General features: G+C 36.5%; 1 protein-coding gene across 4 annotated transcripts in view; it reads right to left on the bottom strand.

Moving 5' to 3' along the window:
* TENM2 (teneurin transmembrane protein 2) overlaps positions 1–22,237 on the bottom strand; it is a gene marked incomplete at its 5' end in the record, with an annotated part of 475,212 nt that extends 452,975 nt beyond the window's left edge. For 2 of the 4 annotated variants that reach the window (XM_079319918.1, XM_079319917.1), the window contains one exon: positions 21,959–22,237. In XM_079319918.1, the coding sequence (XP_079176044.1) occupies positions 21,959–22,184 (226 nt within the window). The remainder of the gene's footprint in view (positions 1–21,958) is intronic. The other 2 variants (XM_079319915.1, XM_079319916.1) reach the window with 1 other exon arrangement.
* Positions 22,238–26,419: the final 4,182 nt, after the last annotated feature.

The raw sequence follows: 26,419 nt of genomic DNA, 5'->3' as shown, positions 1-26,419 counted from the left end.
CACACAGTAAAACAATGAAATGGAGAGAAGACTAACTATTATGAGGACTGAGTTCATATTGCATGTAAATAATGAAACATTAAAGTCTAGTTTTGCAGCAAAAGGCTGGAATGGAGATTTAGAAGTTTAAGATTATGGAAAAAACCACAATGTGGTATTGCCTCCATCTACAAAGAACATTGCTGCCTCTTCTCAGTCCTTGGCCCCTGCGATTACTCAGACATTGTTTCTCCCTCTGAAATGTTTCTTGTTAAAACTTTTACTATTGTTACTTATTGTTTGCAAATTGCAAACACGTTTTGACTCTGCTATATTGTGAGCACTCTTCCTTCTCAGACATGTTAATGGCCTGTACTGGCTTCTCTAATCACTGGCAAGCAATAAAAATTTACATCAAAATACAACATAAATTGCAACAAATATCAATCAAAATAGGCAAGTGCTTGAAAAAGCTCAGAATTAAATCAAAGCTTATGACTATAAGCAGGCATTCTCCCATTTTGCAATTTTTGATTATGGATTGCCATATGAAAATTACAAATTTTTGCCCAAATTACAACTTTTTGTAACTGTTTTGCATATTTGTGAAGAATCATTGCCATATACAGAACTAGGGAATTATGGCCATGTACCTTGGCACATACCCGAAAAAACTGTCACATCCAAGTATTAATTTTAACACGTGTATTATTCCAGTATTGATTGCCAAATGAAAGGCAAATAAGGCATCTAAAATATTCTGAATTCCTCAGTCTTCACAAGACCTTCTGCAGCACTCACAATTCCTACACAATCAATATCACACATACCTGTAAAAATACTCCAAAAATGAACTAATGCCTAAACCAATTTTTTTTTTTTATGATAACTATTTTAGAATAAAGCTTGTTTCCATAAACTAATGCTGTTTTAAGGGGTTAGACCACAGTTACTGAGCTTTCATTACAAGATGTGAAATGTTTGGGTAGGGCTTCAGGCAGTATTAGGCATTCTGAGGAGGTGAACAAGCACAGCTGCCACTCACACCCTTGGCCCTGTCAGTCACTGCAGCACTGAAACCAAGTTGTCACTGGGAAAGGAGCTCCTCAGAGATGGCAATTGCTGCTTGATCTGCAGCTGAAAAGCCAGTGCTATGCTCACCAGATCCATCAGACCTTTGGCTTCATTCATTCATTCATTCATTCATTCATTCATTCATTCATTCATTCATTCATTCATTCATTCTGTATTCACACAAATATATTGCTAAAGTGAGTGATTAATTCCATTTCTTTGGTGAGAGTGCCAAATTCTTGAAGTCTCTAGAATGACTATCCATGGAGGTACCAAAACATAACTGGTTATAGTTAGAAATCAGGCAAGGGCCACCAATTTATTGTTTCTTTTACTTTTTCCCCTCTTCAACTTTTCTCCAAGAATAACTTTTTCTCGCTGCACCATAGTTTGATGCAACACAGACACTAAACCAAACATCATCTCTATCCATTTTTTATTCAGTCATCTTTGTGCTGGAAGCCTGTTCAACAAATCAACATCTTTCCATTTCTTTTCTGTGCTTCCCAGGTTTGACATCAACACAACAGCTGAAAGAACAGCTTGCTGTTCTCCTGAAGGAACAAGACTTCCCTTAAACACTGCAGGAGTTAGACAACCTCAAAGAGAGGAAGAAACCCCTAAACACTTTTGTACACACTGCTGAATTCTCCCCTCCATTGCTGGACAGAACCAACAGATTTTTTTTAAATTGTCTAAGATGTCAGTGTGTAACAAGGAGTCTGGAAAGCATTCTGACAAAAAACAATGGGAATCTGACCTGACAGTCCATTGCTTTTACACGAAAAATTCTGTGTTACATTCTGATTATTTCCTTCTGTTCTATTACATCTTTGCATCTTCTGATCCAAGTATGGCACTGTGATGAAAACACTGCACAAAGCAAGTGTCCAAACTAGAGTTGGAAGTTCCCTTCCAATCATGCTGAAAATTTTCTTCATTTGTAACCAGATAGAGAATAAATATAGTCAGTTTTTGTAAATTAGGGTTAGTTAAGCAAACAAGGACCCCATAGCTGGACATAATGGGGTAAATGAACCCAAATTTTGGGAGCATCTATAAAGACTTCCTTCCCTGCTTAAATCTCATTCTGAGAAAAGAAGGAATACCTTTACAAGTATTGTAATAAATTCCAGCTTTGCATGCTGGAAGAGTTGTAAGTATAAGAGATAGGCCCTATCTGCTGGTTCACTCATCTCAATTGTCTTCAGCTTTGGTTCTGAACACAAAAAATATATACAAAAATGTCAATAAAACCCACAGAAAAATATGCAAAGGGGAGTATTTCACTTTTGAAGGTGCTGGTAATGCTGACATTCATTTCCAGTCCACACAAAATAGCTGCAGCTTAGTCATAAGAAATGAGCAAGAGCATTTTCAACTCGTATATATGCTTATATTTACAAACAAATTCTTTCCATTTAGGCCAATTGCTAAAAATTATTAACTTAGCTAAAAATTTCTGATAAAAAGTCAAACATTCAGTAATATTGTACATCCAAGCTTATTTGAGAGTTAGCAACCAAATGGAAGGATATGTTAAGTAAAAAAAAAAAAAAAAAAAATTTAAAAAAGAAAAAAGGAAAATATAGGTAACTATACATATTTCTTTGACTGGCATTTTCAACAGTGACACACATTTTCTAGTAGCCTCAGCTCAGGAAACAATTAGTTGTGGACAGAAGCAGGTTCCTTGGAGGAGCTGTCTGAGCAATGGCCAACAAGCAGCTCCCCATCACTCGAGCTGCCTCCTGACAGCTGCATTTCAGTGATGGAAAGTGAGGCTGATCCTTCCTACACAGTATGCACTGCACTATGCATTTAGTCCTTGGAGAGCTTTCAGAATGAAAAGACCATAATTATTACTACCATCATTATTATTAATGAAAAATACACATGTAAAATTAGGTTTCAAACACAGTGTTTTATAGCCCCTATTTGTCTCTGTGGACACACGCCATAATGGCTTTAACAGACCTTTAACACTCACTGACTAATTAATCTTTACACTCAGGACCCAGCACTGAGTTTTATTCAGTAAGGAGCAGAAAATAGCATCTGTGGATTGGGCTTGCAAGGTCCACTGCATGAATAAATTGACAGGCTGCAGGAAGAGCTGGCATTAAACAGCTCCTCTCCTCTCCTCAGTACTCCTGTAAGAGCCTTCACCAGCCACTGAAGCTTCTCTTCACAAACTCCTCACATGCAATTTATTTTTATTTCCTGAAGTGACTCTTTTCAACCTTACAGGGATTCAGTCTTCCAAATACATTGCCATTGATAGGAAAAAATATTACAGGGACTAGATATCACTTTAAAATAGAACTGCATTTCCTACACAACCAAAGTATGCACCAGAAAATTCAGTTTGACTATGGAGAGCACAAACGAACCATACAAATTAATAGACCTCAGCAATTTGTCTGAAAAACCTTTAGGCTTCCATTTCAAACTTAGATAGGTTCTAAATATGAAAAAGCACAGGGAAAATATTCTGCAAAAAGAAAGCACAAAGAGAAAATACACCACGCAATTTCTTAATAGAATAAATTCAATCTTTGCTCCTCTTAAAATAATTTTAAAGGTTTTGTAAAAGAATAAGCATATAGGGGTAAATTTCCCTCAGCTCATTTGCATGATACAGCTATAGTCAATATAGCCTACCCAGAGTCCTGCTTTACTCTAGCTGTAAAGCCAGGCAAGCAGAACAGCATCTTCAGTTACAAAAAATAAAGTATGATGCATTTACTAGTCAAGCCTCAGTGGTCGAGATTTCATCAAGATGAAATTACCAAGTACTCTGATTTTTTTTTCCCAGTATAGGTAAATCCTGGTAACACTATGAAATTCCAGATCATGGTATCTGTTTCATTCTATGAAGCTAACTTCAAGAATAGCTTAATCCATTTCTTCCATAGGTAAAATGACATAAGCCTTGTGAGCTGCAGCACAGTAAGCAGCACTCATTTTGGGAGTCAAAACAACCTCCCTAGGCTGTTGCTTCAGCCAGGAAGGTCACAGATCAGTTATGGTGTATTTCTTACAACAAAGCATTTATTTCTCTGTATGCCTGTAGAGATAATACTTGTCAGATTAGCTCTTTTTCTTTGGAATTCCTCACCACTGGTTTAGTGAGTCTGTGTTTCCCAGCAGAGGGCTATTAATTAAAGTCCAGTAGGACTCAGATCTGAGCTTATTAACGGTTGGATGGACCCAAGTAAAAACACATCTGCTCCCACACCTCAACCTCCTCTCCTTACTCCCCTTGTTTTTCCTCACTTGTTGAAGCACATTTTCAGTTTCCCACCATAAATTCCACAAAATCCTCCCTATCAATGAGCCATATCCTACTCTCAAGCCACCTCTAAGTGATTTCTCAAGCTTAAAGAAAGGACAGGGAGGTGAATCAACTTGGAAACAAAATCCTCATCTGCCAGCATTTGATCAGTTACAGCTTATGGTTTTATCTCCCCAAACATTTTCCCATTATAAAAAAACCTGAAGGCCTGCAATGCTCTATGTATCAGTACATGTAAAAAAAAAAAAAAAAAAAAAAGATTTCAGAATTTAATAGGATTTTATAGGGACTCAGCTTTGTGAATTACACTCATATAAAAAATCTAAAGTAATTTCTATTTGATTTGAATCCATTTATGTATGACAATATCTGCTATAACCTGACAGGAACAGTCCAGCTGAAATTGCAAGGACATGAAACCAGAACTTGGCTCCCTTCCCACTTAACCTGCAATCCTCTCAAGAAGGGGAGGCAAGTTACCAAGCACTGTGTAACCCTTCTCTCCTGCTTTAGAATTAAAAGAAACCCTGGTATGAAAAAACATCCATTAGACAAATTTTTACTCAGATTAACCATTTACTCAAAGGTCATGTTTAGGCTGAATTCTAAAGCAGCAGCACATTATGAATCCATTTTAAAGGCAGCATGGTGCAGAAACAGCTACATCACCTTCATCAGGACTGAAACAGCCCTTGTCCTGTGCTTCAGAAAACTAAACACAAGGAAAACACAATTCCACCATAAGAAACACTTGGAAAAAACAAAAAAACAAACAAAAAAACCCCCCAGCCATATAATTCCAGCATTCTGGTCAAGTTCAGCAGAAACATAAAAAATGAGCCACAACATAGCACTTACATGATCCCACAAATGATGAAGGGGATGGTTCAAGACAGAAAAGGGAGGCAGGTCAGCATTAAACCATAAACTCAACTTCTGCACCCTGCTACCACAGCCTGACCTTCCCTGGGACAGTTTCCTGGCTGAGGAAGAACAAGCTCATGGCTGCTGTGAACCTACAACTGCATGACACACAGTCCTGAGTGATGTAGAACTGGATCAGATGTACCCTGATTCCTCCTGCTTCATGTACAGGAAATGAAAACAGACAGTGACCCTTGGACCTAAATTTGTTAATGGCACCTCCAAACTGAAAGAGTAACAAGCTTTTTTTCAGGTTAGAAGAGAAATTATTGGTAAGTTAAGATGTAATGGGCATGACAAAGAAGTTAGATTAGATTTCTTAGTTTTGTTCTGAATAGAAAAAAATCATCAAATGTCACATAAAATGTGTCAGAACATATACCCTTCATAGAGCACTGCCATTAATGTGATTACATTTTGAACATCTCAGAATATACTTAATTCTTATTTGCAAGCACCTGAACAAACATTTGCCCCCATCCTGTGACACCAATGTTCTGAACATCATTTGCAGCTACAACTGTTACTGGGAATGGAAGCCTGGCTTCTGTTGGGACTTGTGCATGGAATGGCTGCTTTGTAATGCCTGACAGCTGGGGTCCTTATGAACCTGAATTATGTGTTTGTGTCTGAGAAAGGATTTAACTGCACAAACCAGAAGATTAAACTAGTAAGTATACCTACACAAATGCTGATTTTTAGAAATGTAATAGCTTTTACTTTGATGTAACAGCTTCCAAAAATCAACTAATGAAACTGAAGTAAGGTCACTAAAATAAAGACTAAGAGTGAATTAATGCAATTTAACTAATATTTTAAACCCATATGATATTTTTTTCTCAGTTTCTTCATTTAGATACCTCTATACTTGAATTTTCTTGGTGGCAATGATAATTACAAGCATTGTCCCCACTTAAACGGTTTTTATATTTATGAACATATTTTAAAATTAATCTGATTATGTATGAATGAGGTCGTTTTGTTTAACCATGAACATTTGAAATTACCTGGATTTTAAAATACTTCTTGCATGTATTTTTTCTAAAGCTCCATGAATTCTAAAGACTTTATCCTGTCCTGCAGTTACGTGAGAATAACTCGTATTTCCTTACATTCTCAATATAAGTGGAAGGATAAGAAAACTCCTGGTCAGGCTGGTCAGCACACATATAATCCACACATAGCCCATATTTAAACTAAATCATGCTTTGTGAGTATCCTGAAGTATCACACAGAGAAGAGATTCTTACCATCACCCTCTGTGTACAGTTCAAAAGAGAGGATTATTGACCAAAGGACAACAACAAATTCAAACCCTGTATTTTCACTTTACATTTTAAATCAAGGTTGGCTCCATCATTTTCTAAAAGGAATGTTTGACAGGTGGACATATTCTGATTTTCAGAAAATCAGAAGTTCATCTTGCTACAGGTTTTTTCTTTATAGCAATGAAAAATTTACATTACTTAGAAGGATATTATGATCTGAATAAACCCATCTCCAAGATTTAGCTACTTTTTTTTTGCTAAACACTATAAAAATTGCTCACAGGACTGCAAAATATACTGGTACAAGCAATCTAAGGAAGAATCAAGTGACTGCAACAACACTCTCCAAACACAATTTTTCTTGTGCACTTGAACCATGAAGGAACTCATCAACTATCACAACAAAAATTCCTCTGATACAGGGCAACATTGGCTGAAAATCTTGTGCTAGACCTTCCCACATCCAGTCATGGTGAACATGGGCTCTTTTCTTTCCTCATGAAACACGGAGATCCATGCACTGCTCAGGGGCAGCCCTTCACCTGTGGCCTTTTCCCAATGCAAAACTGATTTATAATTGCATCTCCTGGCACCACAGGGCACTCCAAGTGAGACAGTACCACTGTCATGAAACCTGTGGTCAATTTTCAGAGCAACACACCGAGGATCCATAAAAAATTCAGTCTCTGGAAAAGAACCTCCATAGTGAACCCTGGGTTTAGCCAACAAGTCTCCAAACATGTTCAGTCAAATACTCTTGATATTTTTTTAGGAGGTAATAAACCTTGATTCCAAGTGAGAGACATGGTTATCACTGACTTATGAGATGTTATTCACACTTAAAATCAGAGTTAGATGACTTACTTATAAAAATTTGTGCAAATTCAGCTCAATTTCCTCCTCTCCTCCCATTTATATCTAAGGTGTGAGAGCCCTCACTGAGCCTCCACTATTGTCCCTCTTGATGCCTCCCTTTCCTGTTTCTTTGACTGTCTTTTGTTCTCCCCAATCCAGCAGTTTCAGACATCTTTATAAAATAAATTCTATTAATAAAGCTGCTTGAACAGCAGTAATTTCTATGTTAATAAAACCCAGTAAAAGAATGTCTTTGACTTCACCTTCATGTTTTTAATTCTATTTTGCAACAACAAATAAAGCACTCTAATCTTTATTTTTCTAAATTATTATTACAGTTTTTGTGATGGATAAAAGCAATATGCATTTTCTAGAAACACCAGAAAATTAGATGAAAACAAGACACATGGAATTAACTGAAGTGGAACTCTCCCTTTTGATGGATGGCTTGAAGTCTCACTAATCAGGGAAGTTTGCAAAATAATTTCTGATTAGTTAAGAATACATGCTACACAGACAACAGAAAGTGAATGGAGAAACCAACAGCGGAAATATTAGCCAATATAAATAAAAATGGATTACTAATCTAAGTGCAAAGATTTTTTTGCCTTTTTCAGCTCACAATGTTATTCATGCCCCTAAGCAACTCACTTAATCTTTTTCCTCATGCACTTTGTCTGTGAAATGGGAATGAAACAACATCATTTATCCCACTGGTGTAATATGTGACTTGAGAAAGAGAAAAAAATAACAAAATCCAAACATCTCAATTATTTAAATAGGATTTGGTACATCAGAATGACATATATAATCTTAGTTTTTGTAGTCTTCAGGGAAAAAACCCCATTAATTACTTAAAATCTATACATTTTTCATTCTTAAGCATATCACTTCTGTCTTCTTCCATTTTCTATCATTTTTAGCTACATAAAACATGAAGTAGAGGCATTTCAAGTTGTTTTTCTTAGACTTTAAATCTTGGGTAACTTCTCATTTACCACCTTTCACCACAAATTAATATGCACATCAAGACAAGTTCATTATCATTTAGAGGCCTGTTAAATAGATGAAAAAAGAATTGCATCTTAAAGTGCCCTGGATTATCCACTGGTATTCAGTGCTGAATAATTTTATAATTCATAATAATCAGTTTGCTTTTCATCCTTTCTAATAGAAAAGCTCTGAAAGTAAAATTTATTTTCTTAGTAAATAAATGCTCATTGACAGAAACTACAACAACATTTGCTTTCTGAAGGTAAGAAAAAATCTATATAAAAGAAATAGAAAATGTAATTAAATACATAAAACTATATGTATATATATGACATTATCTAGAAGAATAAAATATTACATTCTAATGGAAGAAATAAAGCCAAGTTTAGCACGTGCTTTCCTGCTGATGTGAAATTTCACTTCCCATTAGGAAAATGACATTTGCTTTAACACAGCCTCAACACAGGAGAACTGAAAAGTGAGAAGACAATTCCAATCCATGGGAAGTACTGGTGGCCAAACAGACACAAAATCATTGTAATCAAGGACTAATAATGTCATATTGAAAATGCTAAAAGATACAGTGACAACTTTATAATGAGAACTCAGATATACCGTGGCTATTAATTATTTAGGGTTAATTATTGCAAGGAAAAAGAATTAAAATAGGCACTATGCCCTTAATCAACACAGCACTTCAAGTTCCAGTCTCTCGGATTTCAGTCACACATATGACAAATACAGACTGGGGGGAAAAAAGAAAATTTAGGTGGGGAAGGATGACCCCACAAGCACAATTCCAAATTCATCCAGGGCTGTGCAAACACTGCCTGATGTGGTCAGCATGGCCTGAGCTTGAGAAGAGCAATGAATAAAGCACCACACACTCTGCCTCCAATAAACTCAGGTACCTTGGTACCCCTGTCTTTTATATCTCAGTATTAATTTAGATAAGAGCTCGTTCCAAAAGTTTTGTTAATGTTTTCTCCTCTTGCTGTTTCTGTCAGAGTTAGCATGCTAAAGCCCACACTGACACCTTTTTTTCTTAGCCTCTTTCAGCATTGTTCCTAACCAGCCTTGTTCATCTCTTTATCTCGGTAACTCTTCCACACCAATCTTTGTATCTGAAAATTTACCTTTTCACCACAGAAGATACTGTCACTTCTATGAAATTCACTAGATACACTTTTTTTTTTTTTTCTGTGATTTTACAAGTTTTTATTTACCAGTATCATTCTGCACAGACTAGAAGTCTTTAAGAAAGGACCACTGAGATTAAAAAAATCAGAAAAAAAGATGTAATTGAATAGCGAATATAGAGAGAAAAAACGGAAAAAAACACAAATGCATTCAAAATATTTTGCCAAGATTCTTGCAAAGAATTCATTGAGAGAAAAAAAAAAAAATAGAAAATTTGACAGACACACTCTACCACCTGCATATCCAAAAATATCTATGGATTTCAGCAGAAATATAAAACTTTGAGCATAACAGTCTCCTTGACAGTAAGACAAGAAGCCACTTTCCACAAGTGCCCTCTCTCCCCTCATCTGCATTTCAGATTATGCTGTATGTTAATTTACAACCTGGAGTCATAAGAAATTCAAGATAGTCTGTATGAAAATGTTTTTAAGTGGAACAGGAGGAAGTTAAATGATAAGAAATCACAGTTTGCCCTTTTATGCAACAGGGTCCAGTGCGTCCTCTAGCTGTGCTAGAAGATTTCCTTTGGTTATTTCATGGGAAGTTTGTGGCTGCCAAAGACCAAGTGCAGAACCAAACCACAAAACTCTTCTTGGAGCTGCAGAAACACACCTCAGGAAAAAGGCTGCAGAAAGGTAATGTTAGTGCAGAGATTTAGCCCAACTTCACCCTCTGTCTTGGAAGCTGGAGTGCTAAAGGGCTTTGAGAGCCATCATCTCTGCTAGACATTCTCTTGCAAAAATAAACAATAAATCAAGTACTTACTTTAGTTATCTTCTTACATATGAACAAAGTGAATTTCAGCCAAACAACTTAGATTTTTTTTCTCCAGGAATATTACAGAGCATTAAGTAAATTATACTGCTGGACATAATGCAGTAAACATATGAGGTACAATACATCTTGTTTTAAAAAAAGCATATTTGTTATTCACTGATGCTACCAATAACTTTGAGTCTGTTCCCTTGCTAAGTAGTCATACAACCTCCAGAGACATAGATTTTAATTTCTGTTCTGGAAACAGTGCCATAAACGTGTCCAGGAGCTTAATTTATTTAATCATTTGTGGAAATTTACTGTGCATTTCTGTAACAGCATTTTTTGATATGCGACCATAACTCCTCTCCTGCAGCACAATATTTCCATCACCTGAGGAGGGTCTGAGGTAAATCTCTATCAGTTTGAGCCATTTATTTGTTTGCAAGTAAACAAGCCTTTTTCATGCCTGAGAAGTACACTAAGAACTGTATTTTCTCTACTATCTGAAATGGCCACTCCCTCTTTTTATCTGAATAGAAAGGATGTCCAGAGAAGCTGTAGTTCCCTTCCATGGACATTTCCAAGACCAGGCTGGATGGAGTCTGAGCACCCTGCTCTGGTGGAAGTTGTCCCTGCCCCTGGCAGGGGGCTTGGATTGAGATTTGATTTTTAATGTCCCCTCCAACTCAAACCATTCTATGAAAAGGATTATCAACTTCACCTGCTCCAACTATAGCTTAAGCTATCAGGATAAAAAAAAAACCCTGATGTTGGGATAATTAAAATAATTAAAATTAAATTAAAATTAAATTAAAATTAAATTAAAATTCAAGATATGATATAATAAGAAAATTCATAATTTTCAGGGAAAAAAAATTCAATCTAAATTAAATCACTATTCTTCACTATTCCACAGCTGAGCAAATGAATACTTTAGATTCAACAACTGAATCCATGCTATTAAACAATAAAACATTTGTATATTTATATATTTTAAAGACAATGTTACATCTGTAAAAATTACTTCATAATTTCATGTTTCTTTATTCTGTCAAGTCATTCTATTTATTCCAAGTTCTTCCTTTGCCTTTTTATTCTACAGATCATCATCATGTCTTAAAATGCCAAAGTTTCTGTTTTATAAATATCATGCCTGTATGGTTAAAAGGATAAATTGCCACTCTTCTGTAATAATTTTTCAGATACATTTCCTTAAAATGGATACTGAGATCCTCAGGAGTAAAAGAGATACTGGAGAAGAACTAGATAAATTCTATTCCATTATGCTTTTACAAGCTGTAGACCCAATGAGAAAAGAGAGAGATCAGCAAAAAATTTGCTCTAAAACAATACTTCAGAGGAATGTTGTTAACAAGGACTGTTCTGCTCATGTAGTGATGGCCACAAAAAACAGCACACAGCAAACCCTGTGTGGGATAGATACACTGGGATCAAGGTCTAATGTTGTTATGCTGTCAAAGAAATGAAGGAAGAAGATGAATTTAAGAGACTAAAATTAAGATGGAGGAGTCTGTCATGCAATAACAGCTTATAAGAATTACAAACCTGACATATAAACATAAAAAGCAAAGCTGATATATTTGATAACCACAAAGGCAGCTGTGCAGCACCCCTCTCCACACCCAGCAGCTGTGGGCAGTGGGCTCTCCCCAGCAGCCCTGGTGTGCTAGAGCAGCAGCAGCTGCCCCAGGCACTGCTGCAAAAGCTGCATCAGGCCTTGGGAAGAGCAAAAACAAGCACAGAGGTTCATTTCACCTCAGAAATGGTAAAGAAACGGGCAAACACGGATGAGAGATTGTTGCACTGAGTCAACAAGAGAGACTCACATCACTGAAGTACTGAAGACATCTAAACCCACAATCTGTTGTGTACACAGTGATTTCAGAGAGCAAATAACATTTCAGTTTTCTGTGCTGTGTTCTGGTTGAATTGTCCACATTTGAGCAATCCTAAATACAAGTGCAGGATTTTAGTCCATATATAACATTAGGTAATATATATTTCCAAGTCCCTCAAATTTAATGTTCTTTCTTCTAATTAGACTTCTGCTGGATCTGTAGGCAGTCTTATAAACCACTTTAACCTTATTTTAATTTTTCATTATGAAAATTGTAAGTATTCATTAACTTTGGAAGACATGGCATTACAGCTGTGATATATCATTTTCATATTATTAACAATCTACTTTATAAATTCAGTGCTTGAAGCACATACTGGTAATAATGCCTTACGAGTTCTACTTTTGAAAGAATTTAGAAACCATCTGAATAGGAGCACACACACTTAGTTGCCTAGTCATACACAAAATTTTATTTGCTGTCGTGAGTTTAATATTAGTGTCAAAATATATTTGCATCAAGTTTAGCAGACACACTAGAAACTATACCCCAACCCTCCAAAAAGAGAAACTATATAAATAATACTACTCTTTCCACCTCTCTAACTCTTTGGTAAAAATACTTAAGCAAGATTAAAGTCCAGATTGTCACTTTTTGTGTAGTAAACTTTTAGCATATTGTAAATAATTTTAGTCAAAGGTAGTATTTTCCCCGTAGACTAAGTATAATTTTAACTTTCCTTTATTACCATTCAAATGCCTATCTCAGGGACAGAAAAACTACAAAAGAAAATCAGATGTTGCTCTGAAGTCAAATTGATTACCATCTATAAAAAGCTTTTTGGTACTCAATTTACATAATGTGAAAAATTATTATTATATTTATAATATTTAATATAACCTCATAAAGTGCCATCCTTAAAACACAGTACTCTACTGGAAGTAATTTTAAAAAGTGAATATAGAGTTCTAGACCAGCTAGCACAGAGTGGTTATTTCCTTGAAGGAATAACATTTATGCAATTTATCTTTTTTTTTTTTTTTTTTTTTTTTTTGGTCTATTATCTGACTAACACTGCTCTGGCCTAAGTAGCAAAACCTAAAATACTGATAATTTTTACTTCAGCATTTAAACAAATGGAGTTGATTAATTTATTTGAAAAAGCAAAGCAGTACTGAACTGAGTCATCTGCAACTTAGCCCTTACCATTTCATATAATCAAATATGATTATGAATATCAATTTCATAATCAAAATTTCCACTTGTTTCCACAGACAGCAGACAACGTGCTCACTTCTAGGTAAAAACTGACCACAGGCTATTCTGTGGTTTTCACATGGAATAGTGGAAAAAATACAGCTGATGTCACCCAGCTGCTCAAATTTCCTTAGCATAAGACATTCCTTTCTATTCTACAAGTGCTGGTGGAACTGCAAAACAAAAACCCTCAGCTGCAGTGCTCAGTGCCATCCTCTTGTATGAGAAAATTTCTTAAAGGTTTAGGTGATACCTGAATACTTTGGAAAAACATGCCAAGAGAAGAAACAGGGAAAACAGCAACTACCAAGGTTCCAAACTCAGGAGTGGATAAATGAGGCAATTAGGAAAGAAGGAATATGAGAGTGGCAGCTAGGTAGCTAAAAGATGAGCAAGGCATACCTGGGCTCAGACCATGGACAGAAGTGCAATGATAGGAATAAAACACATACATACTGGGAAGCTCTCCCAAGCAAAGTGGTTTTTTAAGCTGAGGAAGAATCTTGTATGGCAATCAACAGAAAGCCAAGACTCGACCTTCAAAACTACACTGAAGAGACATTTCAATGCTGTTCAAACTGTTCTTCTCTTGCAATCTTCTTCAAACAACTACCTTACTTTGTGAAAGTAGTGATTGCCATAAGGAACACACTTGACTGTCTTAAGGAAAACAGAGTCCAGCAGCATCATCAAAAGCAATTGTACCTACAGATAAGCAAGAAACAGGAACTGCCTTCACTGCTCTGTCAAAAACAGTTTCAGGTGTTAAATTCAGTTTTTAACATCCAGGTTTTGACTAAACTTTAGGAAAAAGTATAGGTCTTAACTACTGTATTTCCCATAGCATTTCTTTAGGTGAGGGATTTATTTCTCTATTTTCTGGACTTGCTCAAATTCAGCTAAAATGAGATCTCTTTACTTTTCACTGCATTATGAAGAAACAGCCAACTGTTTTTTTGAGCTTTCTGCATCCATTTCAACACAAACATCTGAGCCCCACTCCACTACCCATATTAGCAGCAGCATTCCTCAGAAAGGCTTTTCCCCAAACAGCTTTAAAAAGATATCTTTTCATTCTGATTTAAACAGGATGTAGAGATTGCTGCCAGTGGAGGAGCAGGAATCACAAACAGCTATAACCCAACTATTCTAAGGAAGTGTAAGCAAGTAATTACAAATAAAACTGCTTACATTCATGCAACTTGTTTGGCAACAGCAGCATAGCATAAGGAAAGCTGCTACAATTCATAACAGCATCTTGTAATAAAACAGCTTTGTGCATCCCTCTCAAACTGTTTAGTGCTCAAATCTCATCAGATGGCTGAGTAAGCATTACACTTTGGGACAGTAAATCTCTGTTTCCAATATGGTCTACATTCACAGACATGTACTCTTGCACTCACTGTAGTCACTTCCAGCTAAGCACTCATATGGAAAAAAAAAAAAAAAAGGCAATATATGAAGATATCTGCATGCTATTTTGTCTAATCAGCTACCTAGACTCAGAAACCATTTTGGAACCTTAAGGGATGAGCACCCCAACAGGAACTGACTGCTGCCAGCAAAGGCTACTTTGAAGCTGGATTTACAAACATGAAATAGTGTGAAAGAACCACCTTTATACAAGTCATTGCCTCTTCAGCCTGTCTTTACCCACATCACTGGGCCATATAGGGCACTGCCTGGCATATTTTGTTTGCATTAGAGACAAACTAAAAGGTAGGAAAATGTTTAGAAACCACCACCAAGTTGAAATTCATGACAGAAGATGACATTATACAAGCAGATGCTTGAAGAGCTCTACTTAGATTGACAGTTCACAGAACAGAAAACTGACTTAACTGCAGCAGCTAATTAAATCTGTACAGAAAAACACAGGGCACTATGGGTGTTCCAATAACACAGAAAAGAGCATCACCAGACCTAATGGTTAAACTGAAGCCAGCTTCTGAAACTCAGAGAGAAACTGGCATCTACTTTAACAGTCACCACCAATCAGTGGAATCATGGATTTTCAGTCTACTGATGTTTCCAGAACTTCAGAACATGCTTAATTCAAGGAAAGATTACTGGGATCAGTGCAGAAATAATCTGACGAAAATTAATGAGCAACCTGATAGCAGGCCAAGGAAGGTAACTGCAGATCCTCTGACCTGGAACACTGAATCCAGAAACAAATAATATAAAACAAACAGAACAAACACTGGATCCTGCTTACCCAATTATACTTCCTTATAATTTTGTTTTTCTACTGATTTGTAGACTTTAAATGAATTTGCCATAGCACTTGGATTTAACTCCAAAATCCCCATAGTTCTCTAAGGAAGACAATGAGCTTTGGGAGGTATTTTTATTTGTCTGAAACTTTCCTTATGCCCTTTCTTACTAGGTGAAGTGTGTGCATTTGGGTCCAGCCACAATATTTTAAAAGATTCCAGAAATCACATAATACATTGGAGGTATTAGGAGAACAAACATGGAGGACAGAGGAAATATAAACAGAGCAATCATCACCACGGATCAACCAGCAGTCCACTGAGTCTAGAACTGAGTCCCCAATAGTAAGATATTTCAAAAGAACACGGGGAAAAAATAAAGCAGAAAAGACAATTACAGAGTAAACAAAAACACACCTAAAACCTGATCCCAATGCATTTGAGCTGAGAACTGGATTGAGCATTGGAGCAGTGAATACCTGCTGATCTTAACCCATCTTCCACACACTCCATTAAAATACAAATATCTAATCCTTTCCTTATTTTTCTGAAGATGCAGACCTTGAAAACATGCGGTATTGGAGAGTTCAACAACATATAATCCAAAATAAATGCTGCTGTACTTTAAATATTTGCTGAACTCTGTTTTATTTAAATACTCCTTTTTTTCTGATATTATGAGAAAAGAGGAGAAGAAGGAAAATGGCCTAATTGCTCTTTACTAGAAAACAAGCTTTAGAGGGGTTTCCAAATTCACAGAAAGAAAATGATATTCACTAAAGCAAATTCAGGACTACATGTAAAAACTCATTTTCTGGAACACGGCTAGGATGCAGGCAGAGAGATGCCCAATTCAAATGCAGATCAAATGTCAAAGCTTTTTAAATCTGACATTTCAATGTTAATAGGTGTATCAGAAAAGAATCTAAGTATCTCCATCAGTTTGAGAACACTCACAAGTAATCAGCCTCCCTTTCAAACATTTCTTGCTGAAAACCAGATCCTAAAAAATATCAATTGAACTGTAGATCCTTTTGAAGACATGGCATATAAAGTGGAACAAATTTGCAAGATTTGCTCAGTGTTAGCCATTTTCATTATCAGAATTAATAAAAATTTATTTTCATTTAAAGTATCATTTTTTAAGAATAAAACTATTATTTCATGTCCATGAAGTACATTATTTCTCTTTGCAGTAGATTTTAACATGAGAAAGAGCATCCCCAGATGTGTGTAAACAAGTATCTTAAAGAGTGTGTACTCATGTGTGTATGAGAAAATGGAGAAGGGTTTATAGGATCAAAAATTATTATTTTCAGTATCCAAACCCTTAAAATTCTATTACATAGCAGAGTAAAGAGATGAGGGGAAAAAAATACAAAAAAGGTTTTGTCCAACATTCAGACAGGCACCAGCACTATAAAATGAGCAAACATGGCTTTCATTGAACCACAAGATCTTTTTGCTTGTTAGAAATTTGAAACTATGAAGTACAGAAAGCATTTCCTATTAATTTTGAAGTTTTTCTGAAAAGGAATTTGTATGAAAATGGTTACTATGCTTATTTAGGGTAGACCTGAGGTTTTTAAATTTTTCCTTTTATTCTGTGTGTGCTTACTACATGTTGATAATATCTGGTTTTTAGAAGTTACCCTATTATAGGTGGCTTACACAATGTGCATGTAACTTTGCAAATGGTTTCAAAAAAATAGAACCTAGTTTAACTAATGAGGAATCCAGTAAAGAAGCAGTAAAAATAGAAGTTCTTTTTGAAAGCCAAATAAAGGAGAAAAAAAGAAAAAAAAGGAGCATAACTCTATATATACTTATATATTTGCATCAGAAATCCCTGCATTCTGAGTCTAATTTAAACTCTAAACAGATGCTGATTTTTAATAATGATCAGTTGTGGGAAACTGCCAAGAATAAAAAGTTATTCCCTGAGAGAAACTGTGTATACAGAGAATTCTCATATTATATCTAGCTGTTGTTTATTCTACAAATACATATTAATATTAGAATAGTGCTGTGTTTGCCAGCACTGGTGTTATTAATTATTACTGGAGCTCTCATCAGCATCACAGCTGCTCAGCTGGTCCAGCAGGTGAGATGAAGATGAACCTTTGTTCAGTGAGTGCAGGTCAGACACTCAGACTCTCAGTGGTCACTCCTGGATATCTGAGCACCCAACCACGCAGAGGAACTCACAATGGATGAGCACACAAAATTGTGAAATGCCAAGGAAATAGGATGGAAGGGGAATGTAAGGAAGTGAAAAGGAAGAGTTTAGCACAACTGATTTAAACTGCCATTTGCAAACCAGAGAGCTTGCTGCTCAGAAGAAAAAAAAATACAAAAACCAAACAAGCACATGAATAAAACTGAATCTCCAAACCAAAACAAAAAAAACAAAATAAAAACCAAAACCACAAACAAAAACCCAAGAGAAAACAATTTGTGCATATTTAAAAGAAAGTATCCCAAAGATTGAAAGTCAATCCCATGATGTCTTCCTGAACGTCCACTTTAAATGTATTTTCTTCTGGTGTTTATTGTGATTCAGACCTAACATACACAAAGTTTTGGTTTAATTCATGTTTACCAAATCATCTTGCTATTACAGCCCTAAAGGGCACTTGACTGATAATAGAGTAAAAATCAGAGGAGCAATGTTAGGTTTGGGTACGACTTTTTTTACCTTTTCCTTTCTTAAAAGCATGCTGACAGAAGGCTGCTCTAAAGGTTTGTACTTTTATTTATCTGCTAGTCTAGTAATGCTGCCACATTGCTCCACTATTAACAACTTCAACACAGACGAAAGCACAGCTAAAAAGTGCTTTCATGTTTTTAAATTACTTAATAAAAACCTTATCATTTTTTATGATTTGGGGAGGGAGAGGGTAAGGGAGGGAGGTTTTATTCAGCATCTTACCTTCTTTAAATAAGGTACACAAATTACAATTTTTATTTCTCAATAAGACTGTGCTTTCTAAGCAGGAGAAATTAAAGGCAGTTACCTCACCCCAATAAATATTTTACACTGGGATCACGTTTCTTTCAGGTCACCATTAAAACCAAAGTAAGCCTTGATTCAGGAGAAGGGGAGGTTCCACATGTACTGGCCAGAAGAGGAAAGTTGCCTTGAGGCCACACAAGCCACCCTATGTCTGATTCCATGTTAAGGAATCTGCCACCTTGCCTCTACCCCACATTTTCTTTGATTATGTAACTGTACAGGTATAATAAAAATCAGCAAACAGGTTGCAGAATGCCACTCAGAAACCTTCCACAACTAAGGAAAACCAAGAATGTGCTCTCACTCTAGGCACAATACAAGAAAAAATTTTTATTTAACGTCTTTAATCCAAATCTATGTATCAAAACATTTCATTTCCAAAAGGTCACAGGTCCTGGAGAGAAGTATTAAAACTGTAATTGCAAAAACTCAGTTGGATTTGGAAGGGATACATTAATTTTGATGGTACAGTTGAGGATGACTCAGGTTTAATGACAAGATGATCAAAGATCTCATCTTGGTGTTATTGGGAATATGAGCAGTGAGAGAAAGGCTGGTCAGCCTGAGAACCTGCAAGAGCAGCTGTGGCCTCAAAGTATCAGCCCATCAGTCACTGTGAATAGCTAAAACCTTCTTTTAAGTCTGAACAGCCTTATTCCCTCAGGAAAATACTAAAAGAACCCAGCAAGAACTGTTTCAGACTTCTGAGCTGAATTTCTGTCATTGGCATTTTAAGGACAAACCATGATAAACAAAACCAGAATGAGTGCAACTTTTTCTTAACAGATTTTTCCAAACCCAGTAATGTACAACAGGCAGCAGCTGCAAACAGCTGTGAGCAGCTCCAGTGCCATGGTGGAAAAGCCAAATATTTTGCAATAAGTCGAAATTATCTTTTCTAATAGAGAAGACAAAATATTGAGGAAAATATCCGCAATTCCTTTAAAAATGTCAAGTTTTTTTTCTAATGCAGGAACAAAAAAAATCTCTAGAGACTATTTATTTAAGCATGTTTATTTCCCACAGAGTTTAATCCCATCATAATGCCCACTCAAAGCTAGAATAAATTTAAATGTATAAATTCCTAGATGTCTGCAGCTGGATGCTGCATGCAGATGTAATGAACAGAACTTCCTACTATATGAACCACATTTTTTATCCATCCAGTGTTAATATAGAAAGTGAACACAGCTACCAAATCTTAATCTAGATCTACCTGTCACATTATCTCAAATTTTGCGTCAGTAAAACTGTACAATCAGACAGACAGACACCCAGCTTTCAAATGCCAAGAGTCATCATACAGACTTATTTTCTAAAAATTGCTTTCTAAACTGAACAAAAGCAGGAAATTAAGGAGTTGCTACTCATTATCTAACAAAAAATTACTTTGGCTCTCTAAAATAAACACTATTTATTTAGACACAACAACTAGTGGGGGAAAAAAATAACAATAATAAAAAAAAAAAAAAAAAGCAGAGTGTTTCAATTCAGTTACCAACAATTTGCATTCCCCTTCGTAAAGAGGGCAGAGAGAACACATTAAGAGCAGGGGGAGGATGAACAGTTGTCAAATCAGTAATCAAGAGAAAAAGACCATTATGAAATGCTGAATAATGACCTGCAAACTAAAATGAGGCACTTGAGCTGAAGCATCAATCATCCTGATAAGGAGAAGTAATATTTAGATGACTCCTGTACAGCAAAGTAGAACAAACTGCAGTGAAAATGGCTCCAGCAGCTCAGATGTTCCAGGTGCACTTTGATGCTTTATCTTAGGTAAACACCTCTAAGCAAAGAAAGACCCTCCAAGAACAGAGATTATCCCAGAAAACAGAACTGGCTGTTTGACAGACCAAGCACAATGCAAACACTCCCACATGTCTGTAGACAAATGTGAGAGAAACAAGGGATTAGACAAGGGCTTAATTAACGACACCAATTATTAGATAGTTTGATTTAAAGGTGAAGACAGACATTGACTGCTGTCAGAATGTTTTAAACAGGATGTGACAGGTATAAGAAATGACCTTCCACTCAACGACTTCCACAAGTGTGGTACCTTCCCATTCCCTGAGCCAGAACATTAGAAACGTGCAGCAGAGAACTATCACATGCTGTTAACAAGCACATAAACAAACCAGAAGAGTTTCTGCATTGAAATTATGTACCAGAGGATTTACCTTTCACTGAGAGTGGCACAGAACCTATACCTTTATCCATGAAGCCTGACAGCATCTTAGATGGCATGAACCATATCTGATTCTTCAACTGACACTAAACCAAGGCTTTTAATTCAAATGCCATATCTAATTGTTGATTGAATGTCAATTCAACCTGGCTATTTGGACAAGTAACCCAGATGTTTAAACACAGCTCCTATGAAGCAATGTTCACTAATGATTTCAGCACAGAAGCTTACAAGTTCTTGAGACAAGCAAATACCCAAATGAGAATAAAGCTACTTGTGTACAGTGCACATTTACAGGTTTTTCAAGTAAAAGCATTTACATTCTTAATTCGTTAATCCACTGGACACAGCAAGGGCCATTTTATAAAATAAGAGATTATTTCCCCTACCTTACAAGTTCATACAGGCAGGTTATTTTAAATATTAGCTGTAGCCTGGAACGCTCAATTACAGTCAATTACAAAAGGAATTACATGGGTTTCCTCCTTTCCATTTTTATGAGATCAAGGGTGAGCAGTGACAAAACGAAGTCAGAGGAACTAGCACTCCCATTCCCACAGTTCAGTTACACAGCATTCAAGAACAGGAAAGGAATTCCAGGGCACCTGATGAATAATTAATGTATGTTGGCCATATGGGTTTTTACCATAATAGTGTTTTAGTTGTCTTTTCAGTACAGATTCTGTGTTAAAGAGAAACACATTTAGGTGAAAATGCTGTTATCATTTCCAAAATTAACCTAGGAAACAGGATACCAAGTTAGGACATGGGCTAACCCCAAGATCTATGCAAAAGACATCCTCTGGTTAAGGGTCATGGCACTTGTGTCTATCAGATGTTCTGATCACTGAATCTTCGTTTACCTCATTTACAAATTGTGGATTTCAAATGTACCAGAACTCTAAGAAAAGCACTAATTTAGCACAAAGCAGTGGAAATAATGGTAAGATAACACCCATTCTCTTAGAGCTCTTTCATTACAGCTCCTTGTAGCAGTGAGATGCTTTAACAAGGAACAGACCGTCCACCGAGGATTACCATAAACCAGCTCTGGCTTTAAACATACCTTGTCTTGGAAACTCGTCCGACTCCCTGTGCACCAGGTCAGACACTCGATTTCCATAGTGCATCCTGGTGTCGTGGTCATAGGCCTTCAGTGTCTCACTGGAGCTGTAGGATTTCTGGGTGGGCACCCTGCAGTCCTCGCTGTCCAGCGAGGAGCTGGTGTAGCGGCACTGCTTCCCGCAGCGGCCCCGCGTCAGCGAGCGGTGCCTCCTGTCCTTTATGTCCATTGCTCCCAGACACGGGTGCCACAACAGCCACTCTTCTCTTTGGGGCCAGTCGCTCTCACCTAACAGCAAAGGATGACAAAAGAGTAAGCAATGTTGCCACTACATTTTGTTTTATTCTACTTTCCCTGACTTATCCTTGAAGAACGATGCAGCACAGATCGAGAAGAAAAGGAAGGCTCACATGATGCATCCTCTAGAAACTAAAATAATTGACCTGAATGGGTGGGGAGAAAAAAATTAAATGCTGTAAGATTATTGAATTCTATCTGAATTATTGTATCATCAAAGACTTGAAAAAATAATGATAAAACAAAAGCACTGTCATCTTTTGATTTTTTAATGAACTCTGGTAACAACACAGAACTGACAGAACAATATTTGTTTCTGTTATGCAACAGAAGAAAAGTAGACTCAAACCAGCTTTAATTATTTCTATTCTTCCTGCAGGAGGGCTTGCAATTAAGACAGAAGCATGCAGGAGAGTTCCAGAGAGGAGATTATTCCTATTCAGCGTTAATGCATTACAGAGCTGTACATTACCCTTTAACAATGTGTTCACAAGCAGCAGCAACTGATTTTATTGCCCCTGGTTAGCAATAATCCAAGGCCCTGCTCTGAAGGTGGACAAGGTCTCTCCAGAGGTCTCTCCCAACCCTGACATTCCTGTGTGGCTGTGTCTGAGCACACTTTGGGGATCGGCTGCTCTTGTGCACCCAGAACGTGACTGGATGAGCTTCTTCACCACCCCTCAAGATGACCAGTTTATCCAAACTCAGCTCTTGGAGCTCTTGAAAACTGTCTAAATCTCTTCTTGTTCAATAGACCATAGAGTTTCTTACAGTGTGCTTAATTAGGACACCCTTACTGTGGCATATAGACTTTAATATATGCATCGTTAGCATACAAAAACTACAAAATGAAACTAGTGTAAAAAGGAAGAAATACAGTAAAAGCACAAACACCTACCCACTGGGGTACTAATTATTTTCAGTTGGTATTAGTATGTATGTCTTTCTCTCGTGGCACACTATGCCCAGGTCTGTGCTAGTCCTGAAAAATCCTCATGACAAATTTTTTTGCTGGAAATTAAATCTTCTCAAATAAAAAAATTCAAAAAAACTCAGATTTGCTAATAAGCAAAAATTGGAACAAAATATCTTGCTTTTCTCTACATGGCAAAGGAGGTGAAGGAATGGTAAGGGTGAATTTAGCTGGGACACTTGAAGAGCTTTTCCTTGTCCCTGTCCCCTCTCAGCCCAGGTTCCCTCTGCCCAACCCACCCAGCAGAATGTGCCCAGGCCAGAAGCTTTGCTTAAACCACCAAAGCATTTCAGAAGGGATTTCTTGTGCCACCTCTGCCACCAAAAGAACAAACTGCAGCAGAAGATGATAAAACATGCAGAAAGCAGCCAAGCCTTTCACTGTGGTAGCTGTTTGCACCTGCAGGAGAAGAGGTCACAGCACTGGCACAAGTATTGGCTAAATCATTGCTTTTTCAAAGAGATTATGGTCCTAAGAGAGAATAAATGTACTTGGCCAGAGGAGCTGGTGACCTAGAGAAAAGGTTTCTTGCCTTCATTTAGATTTGACATTTAGCCTTGTTGTGGTTTCTGGTTTTTGGGTTTTTTTTTTCTTTCTGTATTTTAAAGAAGAAAGGTAGGTAACCACAAGAAACAGCTGCTTTAAGGCACCCACAGGTGTTCTGCAATCTGTGAGGAATAAGAACTGTAAACATGCTTGCTTTTTTTCTTCTTTTTCATTTATTTTTAACATTTCAGAGGGGAAAAAAAGTCACAAAACAACACATACAGAAAAGCCAAAACAAAAGCAGAGACATTTGGCACTTGAAACTGTGAAGGTTCATTTTATAACTTCAGATTAAAGAGAAAGAAGGATTCAATCCACATTCCTGTTTCTCAGCTCTCTGAACATACAGCAGCTTAGCTGACTCCTCCACATCTGATTTTTTTTTAGTTCAATTCTTTGGTCCTGTAATATTGATTAAACTGGAAAGCACATTAACTGTAAAGCATATTAACACTGGTGGCACAATCAGTTTCTTGGAGTTTCAGGAAACATACAATCATTTATATTAACACTGCCTGGCTCTTTGATCCCATTTTAATATTCTCTCATCAAATTCAGATATATATATATATTTATCTGATCAGATATATATATATCATGATTATAAACACAGAAAGAGACATGGACACTGCAGCATTGAGCAAAACCTGACAGTTATTTCTGGGAGTCCTCTTGCTGCTATTCAACACAAAAGCCTGTCATTCCATATGAATTCTATATTGTCTGTCAGTTCAGACAAATAAACAGCTTTTTGTTTTTATGACTGCTAAACTTAAAGCTGTCTGGCCTGATTTCTATTGTTTCTGAAAGAACATTTAATTCCTTGTTACTCTAGTTAAAAGAAGGATTTACTGTGACTGAGATAAAACTTTTGAATATTTCCAGTACATTAGCTTATTAAAACATCTTCTCAGGCAGACAAGAGTTTTTGAAATTGTTCCCTCAATAGCTATTCTTTTGTATAGTGCAATTCCCCTACAAATACAAAAATAAAAGGAAATAGTAAGATATTGTTTCACTGCTGATTGTGCCTGGAAATGTTCCTCAAGTCATCTGCACGTGCAGAACATGAGGCACGATGTCTGTGCTACAGAAACTACAACTGCCAACACAAGAAAATAAATGTAGAAATGTACCAAGGTCTTTACTTGGATCTTTCATAGGGAAAATCTTATTAGAAGAATCAGACATTAGAATAATTTGGTGAATAACTTGATTTTTATCAGACCATTAAAAATTTCTTGAACTTTACTAACCTGAGTAAGTCTTTCAAATGCTATAGACAAAATGATAACATTTTTACTGGAATTTTTGTTCAATGTCATTTTCCTATTTATTAGATTAGTTTTAAGTTTTGTTTTTCTTATTTTTCCATTACTTGAGGACAAATGCCAAGCATCTGAGACTAAATATATCTACCTGACCAGAATAAAGTATTCTCAGAGATACTTCTCTCCTCCTCACCTGTGCTTTGGGGATTTCTTTGAACTTAAAGCAGCCAGGCAAAAATCAGATCTGGAGCATCATGCTAAAACCATTCCCAAAATTTAGACAACAGTATCACCATACATGGCTTAAAACACAGTAAATTAAGTTGGGAAACACTCCTAGAAAATCTGTTTCACTTTTTTTTTTTCATGTTTATGTTCAGTGGATGAAATACTGATTCATTTCAGTGCTAAACACCTTTCCTGTTAGACAGTGAAATCTTTATGTATAGTATTCCTGGAAAGGTAAGATGTGATAGCTTGGCTTAGAGAATTATGGTGAGATGCAATTTGAGTTCAGAACTCTTGACTTGCCTGTCTCAAGGGCACTCTGTGAATGGTTTATTTTGAGTAATTGACCTAAATTGTAACAGATTTAGTAATTTCTTTTGTTTCAAAGGATTTAACTAATACAGCTTATTCTGACCCACTTATACTACAGAGCAGTAGAACCCCTAACAAAGTGACTTCAACTGTTTTTCTCATCTAGTTTTCGTTTAATTATTTCAGAAACACAGGAGCTCTAACTTTCTGAGAAAGGTGTTTATTCAGAAAATATTTATTATTTATAATAGCCTGTTAAAGGGCTGGTCAAGTTTTACAAGAACACAGTCTCAGCTGATCTGGACCTACCAAATCAGTCAATCTAAAGCAATAAACAGCTCAGGCTGTATTTGCTGCTGATGTACACAGATCCCATGTGCCCCAAGTTGCACATGTGTAATACACTTCTGACTCACTATTCACCCAATATAAGATTTATTGTGGTTCTGTAAAGCACTTGTGTACCTGAACATGACTTTGGCAGTGGTAATGAGAGCCTAAGTGTAACTGTGGGCAGTGCAAGGGCATTAAAACACTGCACGTCCTACAGGAACAACAGAGACATAGGGGGGGAAAAAGAGAAAGGGTAAGAGAAGAAAAAGCTGAGGAGAAGAGAAATGAAAAATAGGTTTTTGTTTAGGGGGTTTAAAAAAATTGCTCACTGCCTTTTGTACTAGCAGAGTCGAATCAATAGGAGGCAGGGAGGGAGGGCTCAAAATGAATTTTAATGGCTTAATGAAGCTTATGCTAAAACTCTCTGTAAATTTAAAGTTGATTCATATATTTATCTAACACAAGGCAAGGGCTTGTTTGCTGGGTTTTGTAATGATCCTGACA

Source organism: Erithacus rubecula (assembly GCF_903797595.1).
Source record: "Erithacus rubecula genome assembly, chromosome: 16".
NCBI lineage: Eukaryota > Metazoa > Chordata > Aves > Passeriformes > Muscicapidae > Erithacus > Erithacus rubecula.
The sequence above is the reverse complement of the archived record's forward strand: the minus strand, read 5'-3'. Positions and strand labels throughout refer to the sequence as shown.